Consider the following 26932-nt stretch of genomic DNA (forward strand, 5'->3'; position numbering starts at 1 on the left):
ACCAATGAACGTCCTTCGTCCGCCAATCACAAATACTTTTATTATAACCAATCATGGCTCAGCAATAAGTGCTGATAAAGAACATCGGGTATCATCCAGAAATTTCAAATTTGATGCAAAATGATGCAACCGGAAACTAGTGGAAGCATCTAACCCGATCTAGCATGTGTACTACAGTATGTCCCACAAATATCTCAAATATCTTTAAACCTTTTTAAGATTAATTTTTTTTTTTACAATAACCAAACAATCTTGAAGCAGTGGCATAAACAATTCCAAATATTCCCACACAGAAAATATAAACAAACAAACCAATAAATAAACACATGATCATACCAAATTAATACATTACATATACAAAATTCCCCACAGTCTTGCGAGTCCAAATCACATTTTCTTTCCTTCTTTAAATCACTACAGTAAGTTTAAAGCTACAACCCAGTTGATCGGCACAACGGAGCACACTACTACACACACGCGGTGGAAAGCACCTCACTGTAACTAAAATATCTCCAGAACCGGCAGACAGCGAACTCAAGGTTAAATGTTGTAATAGATCGGAAGGGAGAGCCCCGAACTAAGAAGACAAGGTGGAAGGCGAAACTGGTGAGAGAACTACTCACTGGACTGAAACAAAAAAGAACAAATCTGCAGTCGAAAAGCCATGGCACATGTACTGGAGGGTTAATACACTGTTGTTATTTTATAAGCCCCAGTGGAAAAAATTCTTCATGTTTGTTCTCTCATGTTTTTCCACACCTTTTAATGTTCTCCCTCATCTTTATATCCCCCTGTGGGTGGAGGTGGGGGGAGTAGAATACATTGCCTGCTGTTAACGGAAGCTAAAAGGGGGACCAGGGGCTCTTAACTTGTGAGCATGGGTTGCCAACCTCGGTTCCCCTAGCTGAGTCTGGCATTGCTTCCACTTGTCAAGCTCCTCATTTTCAGCTTCCCTATCTGACCACACTTCGTCAACTCTTATTCTTTTCTGACTTCACTGGTGTTAGGTTTTGAGGTCTAGAGAGTCTTTCATTTTCATATCCTTCACGGCCCTTCCCTTTTTTGCTGATAGCTTTATTTTTCAAAAAACTGGACCTCTTTCATTTCCCTTTCTGATTATTATTAATATAAGATGGTTGCACAGTTGTACTTCCTCTTAAAATAGTAATCACCACCACCACCATGCTGATCTTTAGAAATGGTAGATAATAGCTTGCACTGTACCTGTACATACACAAGGTACAGTAAAATGCATGCATTATTACAAGTAATTACAGTAAATTAAAATTCTTTCAATGTGCACCTATTCAATAAAATGACATTTTATTGTGATTCAATCACATGCCAAATGGTCAAATGGTACTATGTGCCATCATCAGCCTTAAGTACAAATTAAACAATTATATACATATTCCTAAAACATCTAAAACACATTTTAACACATTATAAAATACATTACTGTAATGATACATGAGATAAGTTAACATTATGTTGCAATTGATTGATGTAATATAAAATTCTTAAAATTCCAGCAGTTGGTTATATAGTCCAGTCTGTGTACGTCTGTGATAAGTGAATAAAATAGCACATATTTTTGGCCATTTTATTATGTGTAGATAATTTTTTACATAAAGAGATTGTCGTTATAACTTGAGAGGCACGGTGTAGTTGCACGTGCCAGGTCTGGTAGGATGCTTCGAGGAATTTCCGGTTGCATCAGAAGGGAAATTTCTCGAAGCTGCGCTCTGTATTTGGTCAGCAGTTTTGTCTGGGCCCTTATTGGCCAAAATAAAAACATTTCCTATTGGCAAATGTAAGAAATGCGGGTGCGCTAATAGGTTGTTTCACAATTTCACAACTTCCGGCCGCTGGCCAAGCTTGTTCCCTCTGTCTTCTTGTTTTGACCAGTTGAATAGTTGTCTCCTCCCTCCAAGGTAAGCACCATCTTGTTCTTGTTTTGGATCTTTAACTTTCAAATGTAGTTTTTAATTTAATTTAATTTAATTTTCTTTACCTCCAGAATTTGTCTGAGATTTCTCTCATTCGCCAAATTTAATTTTACATGACTTAGCCCTCATGGCTAGTCATATCCATTTTGTTTTAGAGGCATTTCCCTTTTGCTTTTGGTTTTATAAATTGTGTTTTATATGTAAAATTGAATTTCCCTTTTCTTTGGTTGTAATTGTTTAAGTGCATAAATTTTAGTTTTCCCTTGGGTTTGCCTCTGATAGTACAGTTTCCTCTTAACACACTCTCATTCAGGACGAGCTCCTTATTCTGAAGTGTTTTAGAAAAGGTTGCTTCCTGAATGGGCTCTGTGTTAAGATATTAATTATTTTCACCTTTTCCTTCTTTCTTAATGTCTTAATATGTAGGCATGATTTGTGAACATGTGTTACTTCTCTTAAATGTATTGGGCTAAAATACTTCTAACTTTTTTCCTCTGTATGGTTTTTAAACTCACCGCCGTGAAGCTTGTAATTTTGGTATGATGTCGCCTTCTAAATTTGCTGTGTTAATCTTAATTTGCATCATTATGTTATTAAAACTCGCTACCGTGAAGCTTGTAATTTTGGTATGATGCCACCTTCTAAATTTGCTGTGTTAATCTTAATTTGTGTCATTGATTGACCCATTTGTAATGGCGTTCTCTAATTATTATTTCAGTAAACATAGTACTTAAATTAAATCACTGCTAATTTAGTTTCCTCAGCAACGCATACCTTCTCATGGTCTGGGTATGGTCACAACTGCTTCCCATCTCTGTTCCTTTAGTTGTCATGTTGCCTAACCTGGTAGTTATTTTCTGCTGTTTCCCTGAACTTATCGTGCGTGTGTGTTTGATGTTATTTGATCTAGGCTGGAAATCATTGTTTTTCCTTGTAATATTCGTTATATATATATATAATTCGCTGGGGCCATCAAGGACCACGTTGAGTCTTGTTGCATTTGACACTGAACTTGGCCTTCTTTAGAGCCCAAATTTCCCTCATTCTTTGTGAGTGGGCCTGCTTACGCTCCTCTGTCCAAGGGGTACCGTGTCTTCTCTTTGGTTGCTTGTCTCGGTTTAGCCCGTTCGTCAATATTTTCTTGCGGAAGAGATCTCTGTTAAGGGCGTCTTCAGCTGAGATATGTAGCATTTGCAGGTCATCTTTGGTATTTCTAAACCAGGGAATTGTGGTTTTGGGGTTTGAATCAAAAAAGTGAAAGATTTCTTTAGTTAACTTTCTTCCGTTCATTCTTTTCAGATGACCGTAAAATCGTGCCCGTCTTTTTCTGATTGTGTCGGTAATTTTCTCTATTTTGCTGTAGACTTCCTTGTTGTTTCTCTTTTGATGGATTCCATTTCTGTACTTTGATCCCAAGATTCCTCTCACAATTTTGCGTTCTCTTTTCTCCAGTTCTTCGAGGAGTCCTTTGTTGGCAATTAGAGACAGGGTTTCGGCTGCATATAGAACTAGTGGCTTCAGAACTGTTTCATAGTGACGTCTCTTGGTGTTTTGGGAAAGGCATTTTTTGTTGTAGATTGTGCGGGATGTTTGGTAGGCTATTTCCAGTTTGCGTACTCGCTCCTGAAGCGCTTCTTTATCCAGTCCATTTTTCATGATGATCTCACCCAGGTATTTGATTTTGTCTACTCGGGTGATGTCCCCGTATTTTGTATGGAGTTTTGGTGGAGCCTCTTTGATGTTAGTCATTACTTCTGTTTTTTCAAACGATATCTGCAAACCAGTTTGTTCGGCAATTTCCTTTAAAATTTCAACTTGAGCTCTAGTGGTTTCTATGTCGTTTGAGAGAACAGCAATATCATTGGCAAATGCTAAGCAGTCTGTTACGATCCCCTTGGATTTGGTTCCTATTCTCAATGGACTGTAGTTGGTTTCCTGTAATCTCACCCGCCAGGTTCTGATGATCTTTTCAAGAACACAGTTGAAGAGTATCGGGGATAGCCCATCACCTTGTCGGACTCCTGTTATAGTAAAACTTGATCAAACCAGAATTGCAAGGGACCAACAAATGTTTTCCAAATTAGACAAGTTTTTGCATTACACAAAACATCAGTTTTGCTTTAACCCTCTTGGAGCCAAGAACCGATCTGGTCGGCCGCTCCCCATCAGCTGGAAGAGGCCAGAGCTCCGCCTCCACTCTACTACTGTAAAGTGCCAGGCGGTTTTCAGCGTAAATACATGTATTTTAAAATTCGCGTATATCTACCGGTGTATAGCAAATACCGGCATTAAATTTTCTACATATCGACTACATAGAATAAGAAACTGGTTTGGAGTGATATAAAGAGTCAAAGATGTTTTATTGTTGATTTATACTTGTCGAAAACGTTTATTTTTAGGAAGAGAAAAATATTTTAGCACTTTCTCTCTCAATATCTACTTTGAAAAAATAATATACGATACAAAAGAATATACGTAATTATGTATAATGTATTTCTAAATACATTATATAGAATAACTAATTTGAACGAGAAAAATAAAAACGTAAAAAATAAAAATTCAAACATATGTCACTAGTAAAAACAAGACAATTTTACTCACCGATAAAATTCACGTGTATGTATCGATGTTTGGCAAATACTGACAATAAATTTTCTACGTGCGGACAACACAGCATTAAAATAATTATGAATTATTAAATAAGTAAAAAATAGTAGTTGATATTATAGTTTTTGTTTTCAGAAAAAATAGTTTCTCGTTTTCGGTTGTTGTATATATTAGAAAAATAATTTTACAATACAACATAATTTACGAAATTAAGAAATGTATGGCACCAAATCCGTGATTTGCTTTGACCTACTAAGCGACCGCTGCTCAGTTCGGTACCTGCAGTTTACGAGGTGAATCATGGTCAGTGAGACAGATCCTCTCAGTAATTATTCTTGGTTTTCCAGACCGGGGTCCTCTCACCCTCAGATATCACCTCAATTGCAATCACTGAGGGTCACTTAGATTGAGTGAACCTCAAACCAACCCTCAGGACCAGGCGAAAATTCTTGACCTGGGCGGGAATCGAACCCGTGACCTCCGGGTGAGAGGCATGCACGCTACACTTGGCCCGCGGAGACCGGCATTTAGTAAGTGAAAAGTAAATTGAAGTGTGATATGGGCGGAGAATCAGACGGTAGGGCATGTTTAGGTCCAAGAACTTCCTTGAAGAGACAGGGGTTGAGGAATGTTGTCGGGTTCATTGGGACAAATTTCCACAAAATGTTCTCCAGAGACATCATTATCATCATCATCATATTCGTTATCACTAGTTTCATCTACCACCATATTCAGAGTAGCTTTAGTGCTGTCAGACACAATTAAACGTCTCTTCTTTAGCTGCAGTGATTCCGCGGATGTGTCCGGTATAATTTCGTCGCTACTCTCTGAACTAAATTCCCTATTGCTATCCGATAAATCATCAGGGTTAACTTCGCACTGTTCTAAATACTTCATTAATTTATTGTCATCTATACCTGCTGAAAAATTAACACGTAAATAACATGCCATTTTCCTGTCACAAATCCACTCACTGCAAGGAGCAATCTCTTACTGACCGGTTAGCGGTATTTGTAAACACAGGAAACGACTCTTGTGAAAAGTATAACACCCTCTTAGAACTGCCAAAGCAAGGCCAGGCACACAATAACGTGTAGCCCCTTTACTACAGGTTGTAACAAAAGTATGCACTTCACTATAAGTTGCCTCAAAATTACGTATATCACAGAATTTTAAGCCAGCCGATGTAATCGGCTCTGGCAACTTCCGACTGGATTGTTAACGGCCGACCAGATCGGCTGTGGCAATTTAAAGGGCGGATGCTTGCACTACCGCCTGGCACCAAGAGAGTTAAAACATCAGTCACCACCATCATTACATGAAACACGATAAAGTATATAGTATTTTAAGACATTATTGAGACCTTACCTGTATCTGCCTACTCATGATGCTTGACTATCCAAATTGATGTACCAAGTACTGTAGTACACTGATTTGAATTATTATTACTGTGCTTCATTACTACATACAGTATGACACACAGTACATCATTTTGATACAATTACAGTACTATATTACAATATTTCACAACATTGGATATACACTCCTTAAATTTATTTCCATTACAACACTCTATACAGAACTTTGCAATACTAAGCTTTCTTCCACAGATCAAACAAATAAACTTGTCTCCTCTTCTTTCTAATTGTGTCTTTCTGAATGCGGTATTGAGCTGAGTACATTATTTCAAGAAGAGTGGAAGAGTTAGATATAATGGCAAATTGCTTTACACCGGGCGAGTTGGCCGTGCGCGTAGAGGCGCGCGGCTGTGAGCTTGCATCCGGGAGATAGTAGGTTCGAATCCCACTATCGGCAGCCCTGACAATGGTTTTCCGTGGTTTCCCATTTTCACACCAGGCAAATGCTGGGGCTGTACCTTAATTAAGGCCACGGCCGGTTCCTAGGCCTTTCCTATCCCATCGTCGCCATAAGACCTATCTGTGTCGGTGCGACGTGAAGCCCCTAGCGAAAAAAAAAAATTGCTTTACATCACAAAAGCACCGTGATCTTCATCTTCTTGCTTGTTTCCTTCTTCCGTTTCCTCTTTCTCTGCATTTCTCACTGCTAGAAGGGTTGTAACTGATTTGAAAATGTAGTGTGTCATAAGTCATTCATCACTTTGAATGAAGTTCTCAGCCTTGCAGGGAATGTTGCTTGCTTGACACAAGCTGGATATTGCCAATGCATTTTCTAACACTTTATTCGTTCCCCTCTCCGTATTATCACTCTCTCCAAACACATGCATCAGTTTGTCCAAACAGTGACATTGATCAACGAGCACCAGAAATGCACAAATATTGTACGTAGGACTAAATCAGTTCCTAATATTTTCTGCATTGCACAAGTAGGTTTTTAAGAATAATTTCATTTTTCGTTTCCACATTGAGATACCACTTCATACAAAAGTAAGAACCTATAACGCCATACGCTTTGCCTGGACCAAGAAAATATTCCATAGTAGACAAAGTTCCTCTTTATTCAAGTTCCGCTTTGAGCATGTTTCACTGTATATAGGCAGTAATACTAAACTTTTAAAAACAGAATCCAAACAAAGGTTATGGACATTTATGGGTTTGAAAATAGTAGATGATCATACTACCATCAGCACGATGGAGAGAACACCTGAAGATGAAGAAGAGATAGGATATTTGCTGGGACCATACAAAATCATTGTGACTGATACATCCAATTTTTAACAATTGTGACAATGTGGACAATGTTGAATAAATAATTTTGTTTTATATTTTAAATTTCTTTTCCACTAATTTGTTCAGAGAGGATGATTACCTCGTTGTACTTCCTCTTAAAACAAAAATCACCACCACCACCACTAAGAAACCGTAGAGTGCTTTAAACTCCTGCATTAGATTAACTTTTTCATTGAACTTTGCCTCACATGTATTCCCTTTTTATGCACAACTTTCTTAGTTAAAAGTAGAGCAGCAGAGAAATCAGCATGTATCAACCCTAATCTATCAACTCTTGACTGAAAATATACCTGAATATCTTTCTAGTAATTTTTGTTTTTTATCTTCTTTTCATAACTGTGATATGCGATTTGGGTCATTAATTGCAATACCTCTACATCATACATCTACCTTCAGTAATTCTTTCCTTGTGTCGGGCACTAGAATATGGAATGCTTTACCCCCTGAAATTAGAAATTGTTCCTCATTAATTACTTTCAAAAGACGGTCCAAAAATTTTCTCTTGAATCTATTATATACTGTAGTTATGTGTGAATGTGCGAGTGAATACCTTAAGTAAATAGTTTCCAAATATTTTTATAAATTACTGTAAAGTTATATGAATATTATGTAGAATAGTAATATTGAATTAATTATGTTCATTTTAGATGTAGGATGTAGACCTTTTAGTTTTTAGTCTATATTAAGTTTGAACATATATAATGTATTCAGTATCAAGCCACATAATGGATTAAGTGTAAGAGAGGACTAAGAGCTCTAACTTTGCCATAAATAAATGAAATAAATAAATAAATAAATTTAATTAATTAATATATGGAAGTTCAACTGTATCTCAGCTCTTTTCTTTGTAACCCTTTCTGTTTTTACTATTCATATTTATTGCCAAAATTAATATGAGAAAATAACATCAGGTGTCCTTCATTGCATATTTAGTGTCATCTGTGACCTTCAACTTGTGAACTTATGTAATAGTTTCATGATAAATATTTAATTTAATATGTGAACATTTGTCATTTCAGACAGCATCTAATCGATCTGAGCAGGAATTCACAGTGAATTTCACTGACCCACGTGATAGCTATTTTATAGGGCATAATGTTGATGGACGTAACCTATATCCAGCCACAGGATACTTGGTGAGTAATTAAACAATGACTGCAGTTGTTAGAAAGGAGCTATAAATTCTTGGGTGCAATACACAGTCTCCTTGTAAAATTTCAATAAAGAACAAAACATATTTTTGGATGCTTTCACCAGAGCAAAGTAACAATATTAGACTCACGTGCTTCATTTTAATTTTTAATTTACTTTATTTTTCTTCTTCTACTTTTTGAATGGGTCACTTCAGACCATGCGGAATCAATATTTGTTGGCTTTCCTTTTATTCCAGTATTTTTTTTTTAATGTCACACCAACACAGATAGGTTTTATGGTGATGACGGATAGGAAATGTCTAGAGTGGGAAGGAAGCAGCTATGGCCTTATATAAACTACAACCCCAGCATTTGCTTGATGTGAAAATGGGAAACAATGGAAAACCATCTTCAGGGCTGCCAACAGCGGGGTTCGAACCTGCTATCTCCTGAATGAAAGTTCACAGCTGTGTGCCCATAAGCGCATGGTAAACTCGCTTGTTCCCCAGTATGCTCATACACAATGAGTGGGTACGTTTCCATTGCTCCAACTGTATGTCGTGGTATTTCTTTCTCCTTCCCCAAACCCCTGTGTTTATGTGATTTTCTGATTCCATCTTGGTTCTGTAGCTAATTTGGCGATCCCAATTCTTGCTGATCCTTTTCTGTTTGCTTGTACTGATCTGATGTAGTGATCTTGTTTTTGGGAATGAGTGTATTTTTTTTGATAGCATATTTGGATCCGTATATTGAGTATCTTTTCATTCTCGATTCGATTTACTCATCTTGCCTTCAGTAATGCCATGTTTGAAAAGCTGTTATTCTCTTTCTTTCGGAGCTAGTTATTGTTCATATTTCAATTCCATATTTGCCATGATCCAGGCAAAGTCTTCAAAAACATTTTTCTAATTTCTAGATCGATGTTCGAGGTGAGCAAGTTTCTTTTCTTAGAAAAGACCTGCCTTGCTTGTGCTAGTTTGCATTTATCCTTCTTATTTCTTCCATTGTTAGTTATTCTGCTATCTAAGGAACAACATTCACCTACAGTCCTTTCTTTAAGACTTCATTTTGTAATCTGATTTTTCCTGGATCACCTGACTTTGTTTGACTGTACTCCATTACTTGTTTTTTGGATTTATTTATTCTCATCTTGAAGTCCTTCTCCAAGAATAGATATTTAAATTCAGGGATATAGCCTACAAACTCAAATATTCTCAATGCAAAACTACATACATTGGACATACCTGGAGAAATTTCCTAACACATTGCCAAGAAAACATCAATACAGAAAAATATAGTAGATTTTCAGCCATGAGCCCACATAAGAGAGATTTTTACCATACCTTTACAACAAAAGACTAAGATCTAACAGTTTTATGTACAGTAAATAAAGGCATTCTAATGAACATTCTTGAAACAATTTATATAGAAATCATCGGCTGCAACTCATATCCGAGTAAAGATATTCTTCAGCATTTACATTTGCACACTCACAATGCTTCGTGAATATGTTTCATATGCCTTCGTAGCCCAATCTTGGCATGAAACATATTTCCACACAAATCACATGGAATGGCTGGGAGAGGGCAGGGCTGAACTTGACGGAGCTTCCGCGCTTGTCGTTTAGCCTCTTCATGTTCACTTCGTTATCCTTCGAAGTACAGTAAAATGAAAATGGTTAAAGGTCCACCTTTTCAATACAGTGAATATTTATTGATGTGAGTATATGTCACATAACGTTTAAAGAAGATTGGTACTAGTTTTGACGCTCATCACGCGCTGTCATCAGCCAACGAATCAATTGAGCAAAATACAACTTATCAAATAGCAATATATAACATATGATGGCACCTACAAGACAATTGATAAACTATGACTAGTTAAAATATAAAATACATGACAGCAAAAGCAAGGACTAATGTTAAAAGTTAAATTGTAACAAGTTAAAACAATGAAAGCAAATCAGAGAAGGTAACACAATAGTTAAGGTATGATACACGAGAAAATAGTCCAGCTTGAGGTTTGTAGAACATAAGGTGTATCTACTGTATTTACGCGAATAATCCCCGCATATTTTTTTTTTTTTAATTGAGGCACGAAATTGGAGTGTGGGTTTTATTTGCATCAATATTGGCATTTAATTTTTTTTCAAAATGAGCCTTCCTAAAATTAGGGTGCGGGGATTATTCGCGTAAATACGGTATATACAACACTTGAATGCACCTACTAAGGCAAATTTTAAATGTAACGTTAAAATGATGAGGGTATGGTGCATATGACCATCTAAAACACATGACAGCACCTATAAAGTCATTGTTAGATTATAACAAGTTGAAATGATGAGGTGCGTCTGACTGTAAAATACCTATAAAATTTTTGAGAAGGTATCCCAGTTGTTGAGTCTTGATAAACAAGAGAATAGTCCAGCTTGAGGTGCATAGATCATAAGGTAACATATATTATCAGTGGGAAGAATAAACCTTATTCTCTGAAGTTGTGGTAATTAACAGGCTTAAATCAGGTGATTTCGAAGCCAACACTGTAGTAGTGTGAAGATCATAATTTGAATCAACGTCACGATTCCCAGTTCAGTATGGAAACGTGGAGACCTGACGAAAAGATTGAAAGCCAAATTAGCCAAAAGAAAGATAAGGGAAAAGAGGCGAACTCACCTTGAGCAGCATGATGGCACAGTTGTTGAAAGGAGAAGAGCTGGGCTAATGAAGAGAGCAATAATGGAGGCCAAGTAGCAGAGGGGAAGGGAGAGTGAGAGGAGGGGAAGAGAAAAGAGGAGGAGCTAAAGCTGGGGAGTACGGCTATGGTGGGGCAGAGGGATGAGGTAGTGGAGGTAAGTGACGGGGATGCGTATTGCACATGGCTTGAGAAATAGCACTAGTGTTTGAAAATCTGATATTTTTAAACAAGTTAATTAAGAAATCAAAAAGGATATTAGGCTTCTCAGAAATTTCATTTAAGTTGAAGTTAGGATTAAAGTATTGATCGAAATGGATAAAACAGTTTTCAATTATATTCATGAGAGGCCTTTTATTGGCCATTTGAAGGATCTCTAAATCGTGTTCAATGTCGGTAAACTTGTGGTTGGAGTCAGAGATGTGTTGACCTATTGCTGAAAACCTATTATATCTTATAGCGTTGATGTTCTCTGAATATCTAGTCGTGAAACTGCGTCCTGTTTGCCCAACGTATGAGGAATTGCAGTCATTCCATTGAATCTGTAGATTCCGGAGTTTAAGAAAGTGTTGGATGTGTTAACTGATGGGGAATTGTGCAGAATTTCAGAATTCCTGTTATGCGTTCTGAAGGAAATTTTTACGTTGTTTTCTGAAGAGATTGGTGTTTTTGTAGACATCTTTGTTGAAAGTAAAGGTGGAAGAAGTGGCGTCTTTAGATTTTTCTTTTGTAAGAGTGGTTTTAGGTCGGTGTCTGAACTTGTTGATGATTTGTTCTATAAAGGGCTTATTGTAACCGTTAAATTTGGTGATTGCACGAATAGTATTGAGTTCGTTGTTCAAGTCTTTCTTTGACATGGGTATTGTGAAGGCACGGTGGACCTAAACTATTATAGGTAGCACGTTTGTGTGCTCGGGGATGTGTGGAGTCTTGATGAATGGTAGTTGCAGTTTGTGTGGGTTTTCTGAAGATTTTGTAAGATAAAGAGGAAGAGTGTCTATGAATGGTCAAATCTAAAAAATCGATTAACCTGTTTGTTTCAGACTCAAGTGTAAATTTAATGTAGGGATCGATGCTGTTAAGATGAATATGATCTTCGTTCATAATTACGAATTGTCATCCACGTATCTGGCCCATAGAAGAATGTTAGGAAAGTTGTTGTTGTTGATTTTGGAGTGTTCCAGATAATCTAAATAAATCTCTGCTAAGATGCCAGAGGCAGGTGATTCCATTGCTAATCTGTTGTGTTGATAAATAGTTTTGTCAAAAGTGAAAAAGTTATTATTGACGACTAATTTCAGAATGGAAATGAAGTCATGTATTTCAAGTTTGCTAAGAGTACTGTATTTCTTTAAGTTGCTTTCAATAATGGGGAAAAGCTTTGCTGTTTGTATGCTTAGATACATGTTGACTATGTCAAAAGAATGAAGGGAGTGGTTAGGTTGCAAGTCGAAGGTCTTTAGTTTGTCAATTAGTTCAGTGGTGTTTTTAATAGACTTATTGGCGAGAAAATTGTAGTTTTTAGCCAAGAAACTTTGGGCAAATTGAGAGGCTTTGTACAGAGGACTAGACCTATAGTTAATAGTAGGGCAGATAGGGATGTTGGCCTTATGGATCTTTGGGAGGGCTTTAGCTGTGGGAAGACCCAGGTTCATATTTAAAAGCATAGATTTCTTTTCGTGGTCCATGAAAAGAAAGGAAGTGTTCTTTAGGGTTTGTTTTAATTGTCACTGAATTTGTTGGGTTGGATCTTTCTTAATTATTGAAAAGGTGCTGCTGTTAAAAAATTCCTTGGTTTTAGAGACATAGTCGGTTTTATTCATTATAACTGTGGTAATGCCTTTATCCGCTTTAGTGACTATTAGGTCGTTATTACTGATTTTCTTTTTTAGTTTGGCGATTTGTTTGTGTTCGGAAATCGACTTATTGTCAGCGGGATTAATGGAGGAGGATCTTTTGTTTACGTTGTCAGAGGTAAAAATTTTGTCTTATTTCCTTTTTACTTTGAATCTAAGTTCATCGTGTTGTTCTAGCAGCATTTTGTTGATGGCGGCTTCAGACTCAGTAACTAAAGTAGTGGCGATGTTCATTTTGTTCAGGTTAGGCCAGTTGTGCTTTGGGCCTTTCGATAGAATGGTGGTACACAGGTTAACTACAGGGGGGTGGAATTTCTCAGTTACATTTTTAGACAAACTTGTCTCTTTAAAATGATTTTTTGGTGGTGTTGTGTTCATTTTTAAAGTGTTTAATTTTTTTTTCCTAAGGTAAGTTGTTTCTGCGAAAGTAGGTCAAAAAGTCTATTATTAATTTGGTCCTAGAAAAGATTCCACTGGGCACTAGGGAGCAAATTAGCTCCTTCAAAGTAGCTGACATAGAAACAGTATAGTGCTCAGCGAGTGTAGCCCAGGATTGAGTGTCAATTCCAGCTCTTTTCATAGTATGCTTTAGTTGATCCTTGAAATGCCTCAAAGGGGCTCCATGAAATCTTAGTTGGAGCAAAATTCTTCATACAGGAGTTGACAAGGAAGTTTGGTATCACTCATGCGACGGACATGCTCAGTCCTTCTGAGACGGTGGCCAATGCTTATAGCATGCGCTTTCTCAAGAACTGAAAGGTTGGTGACATGGTCCTCCCATTTGATTTTCAAGATGGATCTAAATTTTTGCAGATGAATGTACTCTAGCCTTTTGTTATCCTGATGGTAGATTGTCCAAGTTTCACAAATAGAAATAGATCAAAAGTTAAACCATAATTTCAAAATAAATCAAATTACAGATAATGTTAATATATTATTCAAAGAAATTTTAGAAATAGCTTCACAAAAAAAAAAAAAAAAAAAAAATGAAATAAGACACTAAAGACAATATAAACCTCCTACCAGTTGCACGTTCCCCTATCATAGTAATACCCCTCCCACTCCCTCCGCATATCCTCCTGTGCCTCTACCCATTCAGCTACTTGATACAATCAGACAGTTGCCAGCAATACAAGCCGAGACACGTTCTAAAGGTACCAGCAGCGAATTGAGTATTTAACATTCTTTCAAATTCCCACTAAGTAATACCAAAACATTTTCTCACACTAAATTAATTCTTTTTTTCCTGTTCTTTTCTTCTTCCCTCCTCCTTTTTAGACTCTTAAAATAAATTAACATCAAGCTACACTGACAGACCCAAGATCTACATCCATATTATACAATAATTATAATCGATAGGATTTTTCCCAGCTGAGTTTACAACCCGTTTACTGTTCACATCAAATAAATTTAGACAGCTTAATGAATAATTTTACATAAATCATTAAATGAAGGAAACAAACTACTATATAAGACAGGAAAACATTATCAGGAGGACATAGTACTCAGCTGCACGAAGAAGTAAGAAGACAATAACAGCAACACTCAATGTTTTTAGAACTTTTAAAATTCTATAAATTTTATTTTAAATACACTGACTGACAGAGCAAATGCAACACCAAAAAGGAGTGGTTCGAAAGGGATGAAAGTTGGGGAAAAAACAGAGACGGCACGGACGAATAATTGGTGTTTATTTCAAACCGATTCGCAGGTTACACAATGCGCACGGCATCGACTCAGTAGGATGTAGGACCACTGCGAGCGGCGATGCACGCAGAAACACGTCTAGGTACAGAGTCAATAAGAGTGCGGATGGTGTCCTGAGGGATGGCTCTCCATTCTCTGTCAACCATTTGCCACAGTTGGTCGTCCGTACGAGGCTGGGGCAGAGTTTGCAAACGGCGTCCAATGAGATCCCACACGTGTTTGACTGGTGAGAGATCCGGAGAGTACGCTGGCCACGGAAGCATCTGTACACCTCGTAGAGCCTGTTGGGAGATGCGAGCAGTGTGTGGGCGGGCATTATCCTGCTGAAACAGAGCATTGGGCAGCCCCTGAAGGTACGGGAGTGCCACCGGCCGCAGCACATGCTGCACGTAGCGGTGGGCATTTAACGTGCCTTGAATACGCACTAGAGGTGACGTGGAATCATACGCAATAGCGCCCCAAACCATGATGCCGCGTTGTCTAGCGGTAGGGCGCTCCACAGTTACTGCCGGATTTGACCTTTCTCCACGCCGACGCCACACTCGTCTGCGGTGACTATCACTGACAGAACAGAAGCGTGACTCATCGGAGAACACGACGTTCCGCCATTCCCTCATCCAAGTCGCTCTAGCCCGGCACCATGCCAGGCGTGCACGTCTATGCTGTGGAGTCAATGGTAGTCTTCTGAGCGGACGCCGGCAGTGCAGGCCTCCTTCAACCAATCGACGGGAAATTGTTCTGGTCGATATTGGAACAGCCAGGGTGTCTTGCACATGCTGAAGAATGGCGGTTGACGTGGCGTGCGGGGCTGCCACCGCTTGGCGGCGGATGCGCCGATCCTCGCGTGCTGACGTCACTCGGGCTGCGCCTGGACCCCTCGCACGTGCCACATGTCCCTGCGCCAACCATCTTCGCCACAGGCGCTGCACCGTGGACACATCCCTATGGGTATCGGCTGCGATTTGACGAAGCGACCAACCTGCCCTTCTCAGCCCGATCACCATACCCCTCGTAAAGTCGTCTGTCTGCTGGAAATGCCTCCGTTGACGGCGGCCTGGCATTCTTAGCTATACACGTGTCCTGTGGCACACGACAACACGTTCTACAATGACTGTCGGCTGAGAAATCACGGTACGAAGTGGGCCATTCGCCAACGCCGTGTCCCATTTATCGTTCGTTACGTGCGCAGCACAGCGGCGCATTTCACATCATGAGCATACCTCAGTGACGTCAGTCTACCCTGCAATTGGCATAAAGTTCTGACCACTCCTTCTTGGTGTTGCATTTGCTCTGTCAGTCAGTGTATGTCTAATGTGATTTTATATGTAATTTACCTTTTCAGGCTGAAGATGTCGTGTAAATAAGGGATGAAACATGTAGGCCTACTTGTGACCAAACCAGTGTTTTCTTGATAAGACAAAATAATATATGTATTGAAAGGTGGAATTCTCTCAATTTTAATTACATACCTCTTAGTCAAGAAACATGGAACCATTCCTCATCTCTTCACGGACATTTTCTCTACAGACTTTTTTTTTTGCTAGTTGCTTTACGTCTCCGACACAGATAGGTCTTATGGCGATGAGGGGACAGGGAAGGGCTGGGAGTGGGAAGGAAGCGGCCGTGGCCTTAATTAAGGTACAGCCCCAGCATTTGCCTGGTGTGAAAAATGGGAAACCACGGAAAATCATTTTCAGGGCTGCCGACAGTGGGGTTCGAACCTACTATCTCCCGAATACTGGATACTGGCCGCACTTAAGCGACTGCAGCTATCGAGCTCGGTCTCTCTATAGACTAATGTCTTAAAAGAGAAGATTGCAGTGTTAGTCCTGAAAGGATTGATCTCCATCTTCAGGGATCACTGCTATTGAAAAACAACAACAAAAACAAATATGGTGAACACTCAAAATGTTAACAAACTAAAAGTTCATTAAGTATTGGGAAGAACAAACAAGTTTCAAATCAGCCAGTGTGGGAAGAGGAGACCAGGACATTTTCTGCATCTTCATACATTGCTATCTTCGAATAGATCCATCCTAGTTCTTCTACATGAAAATCAGTTTCACAATCAAATTTGTTAAGTGTACTTTATCTAATAGGGGCTCCAGGAATCTGGAAAGTGAAGGGGGAATGAATCTTAATTGTATGTAATAATGATTATGCGAGGACGAATCAAGAAGTAAGTTACACTAGCTCGCCGTGAAAGCACTTTGTTTGTCACAACTGTGGCCAATGTGGAACAAGCTACAGTAACTGCTGATACGTCTGATAGGAAGTTGGTGTGGTATCCCATCATGTTGTGTGTGCAGAGTGAGTTAGGCTCAATGGTGTGTGAACTGGATGTTCACTCCAAATTCAAGGTGCGTGCAACAATCAGATTTCTATGGGCTAAACGGCTCAATTGCACGGACATTCATCGTGAAATCACTGCTGTATATGGCGAGCATTCAATTTCTAACCCAGGTATTGTAAAGTGGTGTAAGCAATTTGGCGCCAGGTGCACGGATCTTATGGACGAATATCGCAAAGGTAGGCCCTCAATGTTCAGTACCATTGTAAATGTTGACCTTGTGGATGGGATCATCAGAATCGGTGCATAACACTGCTGGAAATTGCCAGCATGCTGAACATTTCGTATGGCTGTGTGTTCTCTGTTATTCACTAGCACCTTGGATTTTGTAAAATGTGTCAAAGATTGGTCCCACGTCTGTTCACCGATGTCCACAAGGGTCAATGTTTCCAATCATCACTAGCATTTTTGCAACGGTATCATGTGGAGGGTAATGAGTTTCTGTGGCGAATCATCACAGGGGATGAAACGTGGGTCCACCACTTCAGCCCCCAAACAAAGAGAACATTGATGGAATGGGTGTACATCACATCATCACCACGAAAGAAGGCCAAGGTCCAAACTTCAACAGGAAAAGTAATGGCAGCAGTGTTCTTTGACATGAAGGGTGAGGTGAACATGGAAAGGCACGACAATCAACTCGGCTTTGTATTGTCAAACGTTGAACCTGTTTCTCAAGGCAATTAAAGAAAAGCGGCAGGGAAAATTGAGCGCCGGTGTGATTTTGTTGCATGACAAGACGATTACGCAACACCTCATACGGCCCGCCAAACGTCCGAACTGCTACAGCAATGCAAGTGGGAGGTATGGCAACATCCTCGATACAGCCCAGATTTAGTGCCATGCGGTAAACTGAAAAAAGGATCTCAGTGGATGATGATTCCAAAACGATGAGGAGGTGAAAACAGCTGGAGGTGATTTCTACACATTCGGAATCAAAAAGTTGGTTGACTGTTCCTAGAAACATTTTACAGTCTCTTGGGGACTATGTGGAAAAGTGAACTTGCACTGTATGTTGTCATAGCCGTGTTGCCTATGTGAAGGTGGTTTCATAAATGACCATAACTTGGAAGTGTAACTTACTTTTTGATTTGCCCTCATACCTCACATGGTCATTAGAGACCTGAGTAATGTGCTATAGAATGCTTGTGCTGCTCAGGTATCAGTAGATACAACAACTTGTAATGCTTTTATTTGTTTCAGTACTTGGCATGGGAAACGCTGGCTAAATTGAATGGCAGTGCTGCAAACATCTTCAGTGTCCACTTTAAGCATGTCAGGTTCAACAGAGCTACACATATTCCAGCGGGAGGTAAGAACGGAACACTAGACCTGCCTTTATAACCAGTCATGTTTTATTGTAAGACTTTATTGGTTTGGTTCCAAACCACAGTGACCACTGATAGTTTATCGTAGTGTACTTTTTTCTTTTACCTTGTTTGTGGTAAGGACATGTGACCGGAGGCATCTATCTGCAAGAAATGGTGGAGACCTGAATATGAGATGATCAACTTATTTTCTAGTATACCGAGCGAAATGGCTGTGCAGATAGGGGTGCACAGCTGTGAGCTTGGATTCGGGAGATAGTGGGTTCAAACCCCATTGTCGGCAGCCCCGATATGGTTTTGTGTGGTTTCCCATTTTCACACCAGGCAAATGGTGGGGCTGTACATTAATTAAGGCCACGGCCACTTCCTTCCCACTCCTAGCCCTTTTGTATCCCATCATTGCCATAAGACCTATCTGTGTCGGTACGATGTAAGACAACTTGAAAAAAAAAACCTCCTCACTTGTGATATTTTCCCTACTGTTTTTTAAAATCTCTGAGCCAACTGCTTGAACGTTTGATTGTTTCAGCTTGTCTCTTAGCCCGCTTGGTGGTCATGATCATTAAGGCATAAAGTCTTTATTTGTTTCAGTACTTGGCATGGGAAACGTTGGCTAAATTGAAAGGCATAAAGTCCAGTTGGCGGAAAAAAAGTGTTTGTTATCAGAATGTTGGTCGACAGGATAGGAGAGGTAGTGATCAGACAGGTCAGTACAATGAGATTCACAGGAAACATTAGCCATTGGCTGCAAGGCGGGTGACATCACTGCGAGGACCTGAGTGTGCTATATACGAACGATGAGACATGGTGACAGCTTCCTCATATAATAGTACACAACTTATTTAGATACAAATTACTTTTGTTTTTTTGTTTTTTACAATTTGCTTTACGTCACACCGACACAGATATGTCTTATGGTGACAATGGGACAGGAAAGGCCTAGGAGTGGGAAGGAAGCGACCATGGCCTTAATTAAGGTACAGCCCCAGCATTTGCCTGGTGTGAAAATGGGAAATCACGGAAAACCATCTTCAGTGCTGCCGACAGTGGGGTTCGAACTCACTGTCTCCTGGATGCAAACTCACAACTGTGCGCCCTCAACCTCACGGCCAACTCTCCTGGTAATTACATTTGTAATGATACGATAGATACATCTCATAACAGAGAAAGACTACATTCACTTATATCTGTCAACTCTAAAAGTTCCAGTGGAAGGAATATATAAAATTGTCAGTTTTACTTCAGTTGAAGCGACCCACAGCTTGATGCAAAAGTAATGGACTAGTATAACTTGGAAAAAATTCTCTAACCAATGGGTAAATAATGGAAATCATCAGTTTTAAATGGATTATGAAACACCATAGATCTAGAAACAAAAATTTAGTTATTACGTTTGTTGATTTTTAAAAGGCGTATGATAGTATACATCGTGAATCACTGTTGAATGTCCTTCAGGAATTTGGCCTACATTCCAAACTTATTAGCCTGATTGGTATGACTCTTAAGAATACTCAATACCGGGCTAGTTGGCCGTGCGTGTAGAGGCGCGCGGCTGTGAGCTTGCATCCGGGAGATAGTAGGTTCGAATCCCACTATCGGCAGCCCTGAAGATGGTTTTCCGTGGTTTCCCACCAGGCAAATGTTGGGGCTGTACCTTAATTAAGGCCACGGCCGCTTCCATCCAACTCCTTGGCCTTTCCTATCCCATCGTCGCCATAAGACCTATCTGTGTCGGTGCGACGTAAAGCCCCTAGCAAAAAAAAAAAAAAAAAAAATACTCAATCTAAAGTTAGATTCAGAAATGAGTTATCTAAATCATTTGCATTTACAACAGGCCTCTGCCAGGGAGATGGACTTTCGCCATTATTGTTCAATTGTGTATTGGAAAAGGTCATGCGAGAGTGGACTAAGATATGTCCTCCAAAAGTCAAAATTGGAAAAAATATCAAACTAAATTGCTTGGCATTCGCGGATGATCTTGTGATACTGGCAAATGGCTTCGAAGAGGCTAAAGTTCAATTGGAAGAACTTGCAAATGGAGCGAAAAAAGTTGGATTGCAAATTTTGTATGATAAAACAAAAATAATGCCTACTTTCAGAACTTTAAATTCAGAGCTATTATTAAATAATAATAAACGAATTGAAATTGTAAGTACATTTAAATATTTGGGTGAAAATCTCACTTGGAATTGCAATGAAAAACCATCAATAGAGAGCAGAATATATAAACTGAAGCAGGCACAATGGATAACTTAGCTTACATGCAAAAAGAAATGTCGATTAATGCTAAATTTAGGCATTATAACTCTGTTATTAAACTAGAAGCAACTTATGCTTGTGAAACATTATTTAAACTCAATACTAGACCAACAACAGAACGCTTACAATGAGTTGATCGAAGGATACTCAGGACGATCATAAACAAGAAACATCAGGTGGATGGACAGTGGAGATTGTTGCCGAATGAGGTTATCTATCGGGAAAGTGAGTCCATCACAGACACGATGAGAAAAAGAAGAATTGCCTTTTTTTGTCATATATTTGGACTAAGTGATAACAGAGTTTTAGAACAATTATTTAATTACTTTTGGAATAGTAAATCAAAAAACAATTGGTTTAAAGAAGTTCAAAGTGATTTGGAGGAGTTGAATATTACCATGCAAACCATAGAAAACAGAGGCGAGAAAAGTATTTTGAAGAATAAATGCATCAGGCTTCCTCTGACCACTGTGCAGAGGAAACAATATGTTACAACGGATGCGGAGAGGGCAGCCAGGTCAACCAGACTCAAGACTTTTTGGGAGAAGAAAAGGAAGACAAATTTGTTGTAGTCTGATTTAAGTGCTCCAATGTGGGCGTAAACTCTGTAAATAAATAAAATAAATATTATCATCATCATCATCATCATCATCATCATCATCATTGACGTGTTGCTATGAAGTTGTTTACACCTATTAGTATTACCCAGGAAGAAATTTGGTACTTCTAAACTTCAAATTGAATCCATTGCTACAGATTACAGAAATGCAATCTCAAAAACAAACTGGCTAGTCCTCCAGTCAGCAGTGATAGTACAAATCAGGAGTGGGCCACACTTCAGAAGGTCATCACTGAGTCAGCTGAGGAAACAATTTTTCTTTTTTTTTTTTTAGGGGAAAAAAAAAAAAGAAGTCAAGACTGACTTGATGAAAATATTGAAGGAATTAAGTGTTTGATCAATGCCAAATGGGAAGCCCATCTATCCTGTGTTTAAGACCTGTCTTCCAATGTGAAGAAATTACATTTCTTGGAACTTACATGAAAATGTCATGCACAAATTAGTGAAATCAAGAATAACTGGTGGCAACAAAAAGCTGAAGAACTGTAAAGACTATCTGATGTCCGTGACCTGCAAAACTTCTATGGTGGCATAAAGAAGATATATGGCCCAATTCGATCTTCATCGGGATCATTGAAGATTTCTGCCAACTCCATCATTTTAACTGATAATGGAGAAATTTTAGAGCATTGAAAGGAACATTTCTCTGCGCTTCTAAATCATGCCTTCAATGTCGCTGAGGACTTTCTTCGTAATGTCTCTCAGCAGCCCCAACAACCATGGATGGCAGTTCCACCTGTATACAGAGATTTCACCAAAGCACTCAGTCAACTGAAACCTTCTTCAAGAAAGGTGATCGTAGTGTATATGGGAACTACTGTGGTATATCGTTTTTGTTAATTGCAGGTAAAATTCTCGCAAGAATTCTATTAAACCGGCTCCAAGTTATCTCAGAGAGGATTTTGCCTGAGTTTCAGTATGGTTTCCGAATCTTCATAGGCACAACAGATATGATCTTCTGTGCTAGACAACTCCAGGAAAAATATTTAGTTTTCTATGATCTGGAAAAAGCCTTTGATTCAGTACCAAGATTTTCTATGTGGAAAGTAGTGAGACATTTTATATATCCTAAATGTCATGTGGAATTGGTTTAAGCTCTTCATGATGGTGTGTCTGGACAGGTTCTTCATGGAAACTCAGTATCAGCTTCATTCCCAATCACTCATGGATTGAAACAAGGCTGTGTGCTTGCTCCTACCCTCTTTGCACTGTACATGGCTGCCATGCTGCATGAATCATCTGCAAACAACTTAGGTATGGAGATTAAATTTCGTTTTATGCAGGCCTTTTCAATCTGGCAAGACTTCGCTCACGAAGACGTACTCTGGTTACCCAGGTGACAGAACTGCAGCATGCCAATGACACCGCATCTCCTGCCCTAAGACCTGCAGAACTATAACAGTCAGTCAACTGCTTTAAAACTGCATGCGATCACTTCGGTCTTGCCATTAATGCAAAAAAAATGAGGGTACTTGCACAACCTGCCCCAGGATTAACTCTTCCTGGGTTCAGTATCTCCATCTTAAACACAACACTGGAACAGGTTGATCACTTTTCATATCTTGGAAGCATCTTGTCTAAACGGTGTACCTGCGAACAAGATGTTGATAAAAGAATTGGGGCTGGTCATGCAGAATTCAGATGGTTGATGCACAGAGTCTTCATGAATAACAACCTAAAAATGCATACCAAACTCATGGTGTACAAAGCTGTTGTCATTTCCACGCTTCTGTATGGCTGTGAAACTTGGACACACTATCGCCGTGATATCTAAAAACTTGAGCGCTTCCACCAACAGAAAATGAGATTCATCTTCAATATTAAGTGGGAGGACTATGTGACCAACACGGCAGTTCTCAACAAAGTGCAGCTAAACAGCATTGATCGCTCATCAACTGGGATGGTTAGGCCATGTTCACCGCATGGGCGATAGCAGGCTTCCCCGCCAAATTCTTTATGGTGAACTTTGCTCCGGCAGTAGACCTCATGATCTTAAGCATTTTAAGGACCAGCAGAAACGCATCATGAAGACATCTGGTATAAAAATGCAGACATGGAAAGAATGTGCTGTGGACCGTTCACTCTGGCGGAACACTATTTTCACCACTGTCAACTTGTTCGAAAGAGAATGCCGCAGACATCTAGAATCGTGAATCTTTATTTGTCATTGACCACATACAATGAAATAAGCTTCGTCAACTGATAATAATTTAGTTCTTAAAATTACTAAGCCTAAATGAACATACATCTTTTATTAAAACTTAATATTAACATTATGCATTTCTAAGAATTCGGAGGTATTATAAAATGGATTTTCTATTAACCAATCATACATTTTTTCTTTTAAAATTACTTAAAAGGAGTGGACCGTGCAGAATATGTTAATTTATTAAATAGTCTTAAACAACTGATTTTATTATTATTTTTTTTTTTTTGCTAGGGGCTTTACGTCGCACCGACACAGATAGGTCTTATGGTGACGATGGGATAGGAAAGGCCTAGGAGTTGGAAGGAAGCGGCCGTGGCCTTAATTAAGGTACAGCCCCAGCATTTGCCTGGTGTGAAAATGGGAAACCACGGAAAACCATCTTCAGGGCTGCCGATAGTGGGATTCGAACCTACTATCTCCCGGATGCAAGTTCACAGCCGCGCGCCTCTACGCGCACGGCCAACCCGCCCGGTAACTGATTTTATGTGAGTGACAGCCTGTGAATTGGGATGTCAGTGTCTGCTTTGCTCCGAGTATCATGAAGGTGAATGTTTTCCCTAGTACTGAATTCATTTATGTTGTTTTTAACATATGTCAATGATATATAAATATACAAATTTATAATTGTCAGTATTTTAAGCTTAATGAAGAGAGGTCAACAATGGTCAATTGCACCGGCCCTACACATTGTTCGGACAACCTTTTTCTGTATTAGAAGAATGTTATATACATAAGAAGAAAGCCCCCATAATAACAGTCCATAAGTAATGTGTGACTGGAAGAGACCAAAATATGCCATCCTTAGGTAGTCACTGCTAACTAAATCCCTCAATTTCCATATCAAATAGACCACTCGTGATATATATATTTTTTTACAACCGTGATCAATGTGTATTTCCCAGTTCAGTTTGGCATCAATATGAAAACCCAAAAGTTTGACTGACTGACTGTCAATATCTTCAGATAATCCTAGTGTGAGAAATTGAGTTTTGTCCTGTTTGCACAACAGCCTATTGGATGGAAACCAATGCACTGCAGTTGCAAGAGCTTCCTGCAACATCTGATGCAAATCTGAGATGCTCTGGTGTTTTGTAATTAACGTTATATCGTCTGCATAGGATATAAGAGCATGAGCTGTGAAAGTTTGCGGTAAATCATTGACTGCCACTATGAATAAAAATGGGCCAAGGACAGAGCCCTGTGGCACACCAGTTGTAACTTTCTTCAAAGTGGAATACCTAGTTTTAATTGAGACAAACTGATATCTGTTATTTAAGTATTACTTAATTATGTTCAGTGAGGGATACTCGACGCCATACATCTCAAGCTTTGCAAGTAAAATTTCATGATTACTACAATCAAAAGTTTTACTTAGATCACATAACACCAAGAAGATGGCCTGCTTGTTTTCAAAAGCTGTTAATATCTGATTAACAATTTCAAGAACAGCAGTATACATTTACCTTGTCGAAACCCAAACTGACTGTTGAATAAGAGATTGTAAGTTTCTAAATAGTTGCTAAGTTGATTGTACAAAAGTGGTTCAAATACTTCAGAAATTATTGGAATAATTGAGACTGCAAAATAGTTCTGAAGAAATTGTTTGTTCCCACTTTTAAATACTGGAATACCAAGCTCAATAGCTGCAGTCGCTTAAGTGCGGCCAGTATCCAGTATTCGGGAGATAGTGGGTTCGAACCCCACTGTCGGCAGCCCTGAAGATGGTTTTCCGAGGTTTCCCATTTTCACACCAGGCAAATTCTGGGGCTGTACCTTAATTAAGGCCTCGGCCACTTCCTTCCCACTCCTAGCCCTTCCTTGTCCCATCGTCACCATAAGACCTATCTGTGTCGGTGCGACGTAAAGCAAGTAGCAAAAAAAAAAAAAATACACTGACTGACAGAGCAAATGCAACACCAAGAAGGAGTGGTCAGAACTTTATGCCAATTGCAGGGTAGACTGACATCACTGAGGTATGCTCATGATGTGAAATGCGCCGCTGTGCTGCGCACGTAGCGAACGATAAATGGGACACGGCGTTGGTGAATGGCCCACTTCGCACCGTGATTTCTCAGCCGACAGTCATTGTAGAACGTGTTGTCGTGTGCCACAGGACACGTGTATAGCTAAGAATGCCAGGCCGCCGTCAACGGAGGCATTTCCAGCAGACAGACGACTTTACGAGGGGTATGGTGATCGGGCTGAGAAGGGCAGGTTGGTCGCTTCGTCAAATCGCAGCCGATACCCATAGGGATGTGTCCACGGTGCAGCGCCTGTGGCGAAGATGGTTGGCGCAGGGACATGTGGCACGTGCGAGGGGTCCAGGCGCAGACCGAGTGACGTCAGCACGCGAGGATCGGCGCATCCGCCGCCAAGCGGTGGCAGCCCCGCACGCCACGTCAACCGCCATTCTTCAGCATGTGCAAGACACCCTGGCTGTTCCAATATCGACCAGAACAATTTCCCGTCGATTGGTTGAAGGAGGCCTGCACTGCCGGCGTCCGCTCAGAAGACTACCATTGACTCCACAGCATAGACGTGCACGCCTGGCATGGTGCCGGGCTAGAGCGACTTGGATGAGGGAATGGCGGAACGTCGTGCTCACCGATGAGTCACGCTTCTGTTCTGTCAGTGATAGTCACCGCAGACGAGTGTGGCGTCGGCGTGGAGAAAGGTCAAATCCGGCAGTAACTGTGGAGCGCCCTACCGCTAGACAACGCGGCATCATGGTTTGGGGCGCTATTGCGTATGATTCCACGTCACCTCTAGTGCGTATTCAAGGCACGTTAAATGCCCACCGCTACGTGCAGCATGTGCTGCGGCCGGTGGCACTCCCGTACCTTCAGGGGCTGCCCAATGCTCTGTTTCAGCAGGATAATGCCCGCCCACACACTGCTCGCATCTCCCAACAGGCTCTACGAGGTGTACAGATGCTTCCGTGGCCAGCGTACTCTCCGGATCTCTCACCAATCGAACACGTGTGGGATCTCATTGGACGCCGTTTGCAAACTCTGCCCCAGCCTCGTACAGACGACCAACTGTGGCAAATGGTTGACAGAGAATGGAGAGCCATCCCTCAGGACACCATCCGCACTCTTATTGACTCTGTACCTCGACGTGTTTCTGCGTTCATCGCCGCTCGCGGTGGTCCTACATCCTACTGAGTCGATGCCGTGCGCATTGTGTAACCTGCGAATCGGTTTGAAATAAACATCAATTATTCGTCCGTGCCGTCTCTGTTTTTTCCCCAACTTTCATCCCTTTCGAACCACTCCTTCTTGGTGTTGCATTTGCTCTGTCAGTCAGGAAGTAAGTATAAATAACCACCTAATCGATACTTTATTAATGCCTCAGGCAAAATTGAATAAAAATAAAACTTACAGGACAAGTTTCGACCACTTAGTGGTCCTCTTCAGCTGTATAAATAAAGAACTGAAAAGAAAAACATTGACAATAAGCACAAATAAAAGTTCTTTGGAGACTCCTTTGATAAAAATGGAGGTCATCAGAATAGGT

The 26932-nt window shown here is 39.9% G+C and overlaps 1 protein-coding gene across 1 annotated transcript in view; it reads left to right on the forward strand.

The window, feature by feature from the left end:
* LOC136883438 (fatty acid synthase) overlaps positions 1-26932 on the forward strand; it is a 560183-nt gene that overhangs the window by 218481 nt on the left and 314770 nt on the right. The window contains exons 15-16 of the mRNA XM_067155718.2: positions 8284-8400; positions 18205-18313. Of these exons, the coding sequence (XP_067011819.2) occupies positions 8284-8400; positions 18205-18313 (226 nt within the window). The remainder of the gene's footprint in view (positions 1-8283; positions 8401-18204; positions 18314-26932) is intronic.

This window comes from Anabrus simplex, chromosome 11, assembly GCF_040414725.1.
Source record: "Anabrus simplex isolate iqAnaSimp1 chromosome 11, ASM4041472v1, whole genome shotgun sequence".
Classification (NCBI taxonomy): domain Eukaryota; kingdom Metazoa; phylum Arthropoda; class Insecta; order Orthoptera; family Tettigoniidae; genus Anabrus; species Anabrus simplex.